This window comes from Protopterus annectens, chromosome 5.part0, assembly GCF_019279795.1.
Source record: "Protopterus annectens isolate FY-2018-M chromosome 5.part0, PAN1.0, whole genome shotgun sequence".
Classification (NCBI taxonomy): Eukaryota; Metazoa; Chordata; order Ceratodontiformes; family Protopteridae; genus Protopterus; species Protopterus annectens.
The window spans coordinates 1,717,015,313-1,717,026,403 of NC_056735.1; the positions used below are offsets into that span (position 1 = coordinate 1,717,015,313).

The 11,091-nt window shown below is 40.3% G+C and overlaps 1 protein-coding gene across 1 annotated transcript in view; it reads left to right on the forward strand.

Moving 5' to 3' along the window:
• The first annotated feature begins 7,750 nt into the window (after window positions 1-7,750).
• The window catches only part of NDUFB4 (NADH:ubiquinone oxidoreductase subunit B4), a 41,903-nt gene continuing 38,562 nt past the window's right edge, over window positions 7,751-11,091 (forward strand). The window contains exon 1 of the mRNA XM_044071508.1: window positions 7,751-7,984. Within this exon, the coding sequence (XP_043927443.1) occupies window positions 7,808-7,984 (177 nt within the window). The 5' untranslated portion in view covers window positions 7,751-7,807. The remainder of the gene's footprint in view (window positions 7,985-11,091) is intronic.

The following is an 11,091-nucleotide window of genomic DNA, read 5'->3' on the forward strand; positions in this document are numbered from 1 at the left end:
ACATCAAAGCTTCACTACACCTTTAAAGGTATATCAGGTAGATATATTACAACACTCACCAGGAAGAAATAAATTGGTATGATTACATATAATTTATAAAATTCACTGGTCTTCATGCCATCTTGCTGTTATGCTGTGTTGTGATGTACATGTCAGCTGCATATAAGTATGCCTGGGGAGATATAAGCAGCTCATCAATGCATTCAGGGGTACTGCAAAATAAAAACACAATAGAGTTTATTTTGCATAGCATGTACCTTGTAAGTGAACCTAGCCTCCCAAGCCTTGCCTTATACGTAGCCTGTACTGTATGTTATGTGTATTGCAGATGTTTACCTGCCAATGGGTTAACTTAGTGCCTCACTAGTCTTACAGACATTCGTTCTCCTCATCATTATAGGAAGCATGCCATGAAGTGTGTTGTGCAAATATTCATACCATGATCATCTTTGTGTAACTCAGTGTCTTACTAAGTAAACTTAACATTTAACAGTATTAGCAAATGTGAAAAGCCTTATCCCCTACCCTATCAGTGTCAGTGGAGCAACAGGTAGCACAATCATCTTTGGTGCAGAAGTCTGTGGGTTCTAGTTCCAGGCCAGGTAGATTGATTACTGATACTGTAGTGCAGCATAAGTGGCCACTACACTCCTGAGTGTGCCATCTTTTGGATGAGGTATTAAACCGAGGCCCCATCTGCTTGAGTTGGTAGTAGTTGAGGTAGATGCGAAAGATCCCATGGCACCTATTGAAAAGAGTAGAGGAACTTCACTAATGTCCTGGCCAAATTTCCTTAGTAGTATAAATACCACCTTGGATCTTTCCTGAAAAGAGGCTACTAACCTAGTGGGACTAATCATGGTGTTGGGAGGGTGGACTAATGGTTAAGGTGTTTGCCTTACAAACACAAGGTGCACGGTTTGAGTATCACAAGGGATAATTGGCTAGGCTTAAAATGGCTTGCAAGGACAGTTAGCTTAGTACTAATCTATGAACCTATGAACCTAACCTGATCAACAAACAATAAATAAAGAATAAAACTATGGCATTTCTGATGGCTGCTGCATCCACCACAGCTGTCCAAGACTATGACAGGCAATGCGTCCCTGGTCCTTGTCCCTCTACAGTGGGCTGTCAGGACTGTCACAGAAAAGCAAATACTATCACTCTGTTGGGAGGGGGAAAAACATACTGGCATGGGACCCTGTGATGCCTGTGCCCTGGCCTAGCAATCCAAGAGCCTCAATCCTCACCAGTAACACCAGAGAGGGCATCTCATATATGAGGAAAGGATAACAAATACACACATTAAAGTGCAATTTCCCTTAAGAGCGCACACAGAGATCACAGTCAGTCTGGGGCTGGACGCTCCCTTACTCCCCAGGCCCCCAATAAGACTTCCCACTGGCACAGCTATAGGGTTTAGATCTCAGCCTAGTGGGCAAGCTAAAATCTCCAGCACCCTCTCTGTCCAACCAGTGCTTCATGTCCCTGCCCAAACAGCTGACACACACACACACACACACACACACACTTTGAGAGAGGAGTTTGCATAACCACGCAGACTCTTCTGGGGAAGGCTGACACAGGTTCTCCAGCTGTGCCCCTTTTACCCAAACTATACGGTAGTACCTGCTGCCACCATCCACTAATAATCATCAGCTACTCAAAGGCCCTTAAAAGGGTGTCCAATTATTACTGTGCAATATTATTATCCAATTGATAGATGTGACTAAACAGTCTCAAGGCTTATTAGAGTGACCTGGTACAGGATCCTTATATACATGCAATGTAGTCTTAGAGCTTAACTTATCTCTACACAAAACCAGCCACAGTTCGGTTTTAAAATATTTAATAATAAATAATTAAAATCACAAGACAATACTTTCTACTACGCAGTCAGTGCTAGTCAAGAGTTCATAAATCACACAGAAATACTTAAAATGAATCAGTAGTACAGTTCTGACATCACAGAAAAACACTTAGTCTAAACTTTCTAATTTTTAGCTCTCTAAAAGAAAACACAAGTCAAAGATAACTTACATAAGACAGCAGGCAGAGTGCTGATGCGTTGGATATCAAGACAAAAATGCTTACAGTCTCTCTCTGAGCAACTGTTTTTAAAATCACTTACAAACATTTCTGCTGGGCCCTACCAGATTACATCACTTTTCACACACACGTTTCCCAGTATACACATTACATCATTTTTGACACTTAGCCTGGGGTTCCCAGGCTAACAGGCTACATTATTTAGCAAGCTAACACCTGCTCAGAAAGTTACAACAATAAAATACATTTCACATGTACACTCTAACAATTATTCCTTAAGTTAAAACAATAGAAAGAATGTGCTAGCCCAGACCAAATGGCTCCGAGCTCTGGAGATCAAAGGACATACAAGACATAATTTTAATTTCAAAGAGCAGATGTGAAATGCTTGACTTAGTTTTCTTTGTAGCAAAGGGCAATGTTGCCACATTGTTGAAGTTCAACATTTAACAGCCTATTCTTTCACTTAAGAAAACCAGCCTGTATCTTACGTTGATATTTACAAATGATAGAATTATCTATAAAATTCTATTTGGCTAGGCTGGCAGTCTTCACCCATCTCTACCAGTCTTCACAGACCCACTAGCTACTTAGCCTTTCAAATTGCTATCAGCACTTTGCATGAACAACTGCAATGGGTGCAGTGACAATAATGGACAAAGTAGCACAACACATACCAAGCTTAACACAGAAGTAGAAACTTTTGCACATGCAGGTCCAAACACAGACAGACAGACACGCACGTCAAATACCTACAACCTTTGTGTTATATATGGTTGTCTAGTTTTAATGCTAATAATCTACTTACACTGATTAGCATGTTATGTTGGATAGAGATGTAATATAAATCTCATGCAGGTTTAAACATCTCCTAGCACTGGGGATTATTTATTAGGCCTCTGACATGACATGGTATCAGCCAGTGAAAAAAAGAAATATTTTCCCGAACTAAGAAAAGAAACATATCTACAAAAGTAAAATAAATTTGCATCCAACAGTTTCTGTGTGTGGAGCTACAGAAGCATAATTCTCAGTGAAAATATGGCTCATCTGTAACCACCAATTTTTTTTTTTTTTACTATGACGGAACTTGGTAGAGAAAGCTATAGATCTAGATATGTGATTTATTCCACACTAAAAATAGAATAACAAAAATTGCTGCATCTCTACCTGCTGCTGTAGAAGCCATACAAATATTTAATTATTTTACATTTCTTGAAGAGGATAGATACAAAATAATAGCACTTAAGAGAAAATACAGTAATTACTAGCAGTCCAGAAACAACTTGCCATTTGTCACACATTACACTTTACAAGAGCACAATGTCACAAACAGACTGTAGATGAATATATGTTAACAGAACTGTAGATCAGAGCAAGGAGTATGAACTTGGTGGGCTGCATGATCATGTAATAAGAGATGAAATCATTTGTAATATAAGAAATAATGAAAAGGGGCATGGTATTTAGAGAAACAGACCTAACATTATCAAAAGGCACAGATTTGTGCAAATCAAATGAAAGTGCCTGTGCACAGTTAAAAGCATCAATTCAAATCAAAATAATTGATGTAAAATACAATTTGACCCAAATAATATGGCAAAATGGGAAATAAGGCAGGATGTGTAGGGAAAGTAATGAATATTAACAAGAGAGCCAAGAGAAAATGAAAATCAAAATGAAGGCCGCACTGATTGATTACACACTTGAATGTTTGCAGCTGGTTTGAGAATAGACATTGTCCAGCTTAAAATCAATACTACAGAAGTTGTGTCAGAAATGTCATTTATTTAAGACATGTAAAAGGAAAAGCAAAGGTATTCTGAAGAATTTACAACAGTTTAAATGAAAATATGAAGACAAACTGCTTTGCAGGTTCTTCTTCTTTCGGCTGCTTTCGTTAGGGGTCGCCACAGCAGATCAACTGTTTCCATTTCTTCCTGTCCTCTGCATCTTGCTCTGTCACACCAACCACCTGCATGTCCTCTCTCATCACATCCATAAACCTTATCTTAGGCCTTCCTCTTTTCCTGTTACCTGGCAGCTTCATCCTTAGCATCTTTTTCCCAATATACTCTGCATCCCTCCTCAGCACATGTCCAAACCAACGTAGTCGTGCCTCTATGGCTTTGTCTCCAAACCTTCCAACCTGGGCTGACCCTCTAATATACTTATTCCTAATCCTGTCCATCCTCATCACACCCAGTACAAATCTTAACATCTTCAACTCTGCCACGTCAAGCTCTGATTCCTGCCTTTTTGTCAATGCCACTGTCTCCAACCCATATAACATAGCTGGTTTCACTACCCTCTTGTAGACCTTCCCTTTCACTCTTACTGGTACTCCTCTGTCACAAATCACTCTTCTCCACCCACTCCATCCTGCCTGTACTCTCTTCTTCACCTCTCTTCCACACTCACCATTACTCTGAACTATTGATCCCAAGTATTTAAACTCATCCACCTTCACCACCTATACTCCTTGCATCCTCACCATTCCTCTATCCTCCCTATCATTCACACATATATATTCTGTCTTAGTCCTGCTGTCCTTCATTCCTCTTCCCTCTAGAGCATATCTCCATCTCTCCAGGGTCTAATTCACCTGTTCCCTACTCTCACTACAGATCACAATGTCATCTGCAAACATCATAGTCCACGGGAACTCCTGTCTGATCTCATCTGTCAACCTGTCCATCACCATTGCAAATAAGAAAGGGCTCAGAGATGATCCTTGATGTAATCCCACCTCGACCTTAAACGCATCCGTCATTCCCACTGCAGACCTCACCGCTGTCACACTACCCTGATACATATCCTGTACCACTCTTACATACTTCTCTGACACTCCCGACTTCCTCATACAATACCAGAACTCCTCTTTAGGCACCCTGTCATATGCTTTCTTTAAGTCCACAAAGACACAATGCAACTTCTCCATCAACTCAACACTCTCAGAGCAAACATTGCATCTGTAGTGCTCTTTACTGGCATGAAACCATACTGCTGATTGCTAATCATCACCTCCCTTCTTAATCTAGCTTCCACTACTCTTTCCCATAACTTCATGCGGTGACTGATCCAATTTAATCCCTCTGTAGTTACTACAGCTCTGCACATCACCCTTATTCTTAAAAATCGGTACCAAAACACTTTTTCTCCATTCCTCAGGCATCCTCTCACTTTCCAAGATTTCATTAAACAATCTAGTTAAAAACTCCACTGCCATTTCACCTAAACACATCCATGCTTCCACAGGTATGCCATCTGGACCAACAGCCTTTCCATTCTTCATCCTCTTCATAGCTATCCTTACTTCTTCCTTGCTAATCCACAGCACTTCATGATTCACTATCCGCACATCAACCAGCCTTCTCTCCCTCTCATTCTCTTCATTCATCAGCCCCTCAAAGTACTCTTTTCATCTGCTCAACACTCTCCTCGCTTGTGAGTACATTTCCCTCATTATCCTTTATCACCCTTACCTGCTGTATAGCTTGGTCCCTCTGTCTAATCAATCGGTACAGGTCCTTTTCTCCCTCCTTAGTGTCCAACCTTTCATACAACTCTTCATACTCCTTATACTTAGCCTTTGCCACCTCTCTCTTTGCCATGCACCTCATATCCTTATACTCTTGTCTACCTTCTTCATCTCTCTGACAATCCCACTTCTTCTTCGCCAACCTCTTTCTCTGTATACTCTCCTGTACTTCTTCACTCCACCACCAGGTCTCCTTGTCCTCCTTTCTCTTACCAGATGTCACACCAAGCACCTTTCTAGCCATCTCTCCTACTAGCTCTGCTGTACTTACCCAGCTATTCGGTAACTCTTCACTGAAACCCAGTGCCTGTCTTAACTCTTCCCTGAACTCCACCTCACAATTACCCTTTTTCAGTTTCCACCATTTGATCCTTGGTGCTGCCCTCACACTCATCCTCCTCTTCTTGATCACCAATGTCATCCTACAAACCACCATCCTATGCTGCCTAACTACATTTTCCCCTGCCACCACTTTACAGTCTCCAATCTCCTTCACATTGGCCCTTCTACATAAGATATAATTCACCTGTGTGCATCTTCCTCCATTCTTGTATGTCACCCTATGCTCCTCCCTCTTGTTAAAATACATATTCATCACAGCCATGTCCATCCTTTTCACAAAATCCACTACCATCAGACCTTCTGCATTCCTTTGCTTAACACCATACCTACTCATCCCCTCTGTTCCCTTCACCAACATGCCCATTGAAATCTGCTCCAATCACCAGTCTCTCACCCTTGGGTACAGTCATGACCACTTCATCCAACTCACTCCAAAATTTTTCTTTCTCATCCATCACACACCCAACTTGTGGAGCATATCCACTAATAACATTCATCATTACACCATCAATTTCCAGCTTCATAAACATCACTCTAGCCGACACTCTTTTCACCTCCAAAACACTCTTAGCATACTGTTCCTTCAGGATAACCCCTACGCCATTTCTCCTCCCATCCACACCATGATAAAACAATTTGAACCCACCTCCTATACACCTTCCATCTGGTCTCTTGCACACACAATATACCAACCTTCCTTCGGTCCATCATATCAGCTAGCTCTCTCCCTATACCAGTCATACTGCCAACATTCAAAGTTCCGACCCTCACTAGCACAGTCCTAGCCTTTACCTGCCTTCGGGAATGACTTCCCCCTCTTCTCCTCCTTCTGCCAACAGTAGCCCAATTTCCAACAGTACTGGTGGCGGTCATTGTTAACCCGGGCCTCGACTGATCCGGTATGTATACCTGTACTGTTGCTCGCATGTATGATTTGGCAAAATTTTACGCCGGATGCCCTTCCTGACGCAACCCTCCCCATTGATCCGGGCTTGGGACTGGCACACAATACTGAGAATCTGAAAACGCATCTGAATCACTAAAACAGAATTGATAGCATACTGTTTGATGGAACTCTTGAGAAATAACTAAAAACTTTGAATCTGAATTGGTGCAGATGCTAAGTGCAACATCTTATTAGAAAATACTTCTAAACTTTGTTTATTTGTGACCGAACAGACAAATGAATTCTAACACACACACACACCACTAATGCCACTCCCACTCGTTATAGTTAGCTCATATTAATGTGCTCCTCTGACTGCCCCCCCCCCCCCTTCTTCGGGCACCACCCCGAAGAACTCTTTCGGGTCTGAACCTGCATTCTTTTGTTTTGTATACAATGTACACTTGTTTCTTCTTACCTGTTTTATTGTAGTCCTGTGTAATTTCTGTGCAATTGTAAATATACAATGTGTTGTCTATGACTTTTGATTTCCTTGGGAACCTTTGCCCCGCCCCCATAAATTGTTAGCGTTGCCCCACATTTTGCTACACTCTGAAGCATGTCTAACAGTTTAGTTATATTGAAACGGCAACAAAGTGGCTTGCACAAAATTGTCTTTCATTCACTTGAGGTTAGACTGAGAATTAGTAAGACCAAAAAAACACAACATTAACAACCTTCTATTTCATAAGCTATCGGTGCTTGGTAGTATTCTCATAATAACAAACTATTAGGCAAAGGTATTTCGCGCCTTGCTGTACAATCCAAGTAAGCTACATTGTTTGCCCTATTATGAGAAGTTGGAAGTTTTCAGCACTTTTATGACGTAATTGCAAGCGACAGCACTGCAGACACGTTTTAAATAAAGATACGAGGGTTGAATTTGTGTGCGCATTTTATCAATAAAGATTGTGTTCGGTTTCATCATGGCGGATTACAAGGAGGCTCCTTTGGCTACTCGACCAAGTACTCTGGATCCAAAGGAATATTATCATCTGACCCCAGCCCAAAGGCGAGCAGCGGAGGAGAGACTGGCTATTCGAGCTCGTTTGAAGCGAGAGTTCCAGTTGCAGTTGAATAATCCTCTACAAAGGGGGGTTATTGTAAGTGCGGTCTATAAACAGCTTGAGTACAGGTGTAGGTCAAGCTAAGATGCATTTAAAATAGTAAGGTGTTAGCTGGAAAAATGAAAATTAGCTTGTACATTATTATGCATTGTTATTGTTTTTTGCAGTGTAACACTTTTATGTTGATGTTATGCATTGTTATTCTTTTTTGCAGTGTAACACTTTTTTATGTTGATGTAATTGTCTTCCAAATTCCTTTTATAAAATGAATGGAGAATTTCTTAAGAACTTTAACGTAACGTGAGAGAGAATAAAGATGGTGTTAACGTGTTAAGATTAAGCCTCTACTTGTATGTAAACGATTGTCCGTAGTATAATTTACTTTCAGAGGTGTTGTGGTTTGTAAATCCACACTATCAGAGCTGGTATGGGTTCATAAATCCCAACGTACCACAACCTCTTGTTGCGAGAAATCTCTTCAAAGCCTAAAATAACAAAGCCCCCCAAAATAGGGATGAATTTTAAATACTGTTGGTATACATTTTCTGAAGGATGTCACGTTTGATACTCAAATGCATGCCATTGTTTAGGAACTTTTAGTCCCAGGTGACTTGACAGAAAACCACAAATTTTTTGAGGGGGAAATTATGGGTATTTTGCAAAAATCTGGAAGGTTGGATATGGCTTTACAAGGTGACACTTGCCGTAGGTATTAAAAAAAATGTTGAAGAGCAACATAAGCATTCCCATATTCTTATGGAATAAGCAACAGCATTGGGCTGTAATTTTGAGACATGTATCTCTCAACCTCTTAGTGGAAGTCTTGCCCAAGGGCCAACTCACGAATGCAAATTTTACTTGAAGAGCTTTGCTATGTATTAACCTATATGTTGGAAATTGGCTTTAACACCCACCACCCCCAAAATGGCAGCCCTTGCACACTTGTTGTTGTGTCTTTCGGCTTTTCCCGGTTAGGGTTTGCCACAGCGGAACTCTGGTCTGCTAATGATTGGCAGTTGATTTTTACATGCTGAGTTGCCAGCCCTAACGCACAGCCTGCAACAAAGGTACGCCCATTCACACATGTCTCCACGCAGAAGACGCTCTAGCTGAGAGTCGAACCGGTCAGCGTCTTGCTGTGAGGCAACAACGCTACTGCAGCACCACCACTGCGGATAGTCCTTGCACACTAAGGGCCACTTATTAAACAGTGCTAACTATTGGTCTAAAGAAATGTCAGTGGCGAACTTAATAAGTAGTCCTTGCACACTAAAGACCACTTATTAATTTGCCACTGACCTTTCTTTAGACCAGTAGTTAGCACTGTATGTGCCAGTTACTTGGTTGTCCTGGCTGATGGGTTTCTGCATTCAGGAAATGAAAGAAAACCTATTCTATTTTGCACCTCTTTAATTTATACTTTGTATTGGTTATGAACGGATTACTGTCTCTAATTTGACCTGAGGATGGAAGCCTGCTATGCTCTCACTCTACCCCCAGTTCTCATCCACCCCCTCTTAGTCTGCTGTTATACTTCCAATATGCACCTGTTGCTTGTGACTACTATTCACTAATCCACCCAGACAACCTTACTGTCATGAACACACCTGTTTCTTTTTATCTAATTTCCCAACTTCCATTTAATCTTATAGCAGCATTCCTACCTACCGTTCTACCTTCCACACTGCTTTGCATTGTATTCTTTTGTAATCACACCCCTATCCATTCTACATATTTTACTTTCCCAAATTAACTCACTTTGTGTATTTTAACTACATTCTCATACCCTAGCCTTTTAAATCTCTATTGCTTACATTACAGAGACTATCCCTTTACTTAATCATGCTGCTCCTTAGTTTATCGTATCTTCGTTTCCTGCTACTGGGCCACCTGTCATCCTAACATGACTCTAACATCTCTCCATATCTCCAACATTGTCCCAACCATCTAATCAAACTTCTCTACACTCTACCCCATCACACCAAACCTAGCTGATGATGTCCCTCATCTTTACCCCCAAATATAGACCAACTCCATTTCAACTCGAATCATAAAATTAAATGGGAAAAATATTCTCCAGAAACCCATTCCTCAATATATTAAAATCCTTCTATGAGGAAACATTCACCCTAATCCCAGCCCCATATATTACAATAAACATCAAGACATTTCTCTTCCACACACTACTATAATCCTACAACAGTCAGCTCCCAAATCTAGTAGTCAAACATTTGCTTACATAAATGTTAGGAGCATAAGAAATAAAATTGCTGAACTACCTGTCTGGATTACCCAACATAAGCCTGATATTCTCGCTGTAACTGAAACTTTAAATGACTCTCAAATTATCCTCATGGCTATATTATCCATAGTGACTGTATATAAAAAGGAAAGGTGGTATTGCTTTAGTATTTCCCAACAACTGCCATGTTTCCCTGGTACAGCAAACCAATACAAAAGTTCAGTTCAGCAGAGCTTCTCATTTTCCTGAAACTAAACCATTATAAATATGTATTACTATTCTTACTTCCTCATGGCGGGCAATACAGCTGTACTGGAAGATGTTTTACAGGGTATCTATAACAAATTCTGCAAGAAAAAATACTACTAGATTTATTTTATTTATTTTACAGTTGTTATACTGGGTAGTGTCCAAATGGGCTGGTAGTCTGTTTTCAGTGGAGACCCAGGTAGAAAGGCTCCAGAAAAAAACAAGATGGATAAAAATACAGAAATGACATAAGAAGGAATAAAGAAATACAATACAAATTATATGTAATAAACAAAAGACTGGATAATATTCTTACATTATAGCTACAAAATTAGAAATGTAAACCGTGTAGATGATGTGAATATCAATTGTTTGGACATTTACTGTGAACATATAATTTCAGGGTAAATAAATCCGGAGCTGCCATGATCTCAAAAACAATGAATAAACAAACATAGCAGTCCGGAGGCAGGAGTCACTGAAAAGTTTGTTGCAAGTAGAAAACTTTCGCAAAAATTCTTCATCAGGCAAGAGCACACCAGACATGCAGTAACGATACATTTATATCTTCCTATGCAAAATCTATTAATATAAAGTAAACATTTTAAACAGCTTAACCACTTGAGCAACTTAAAATTGCCTACTTTATTTT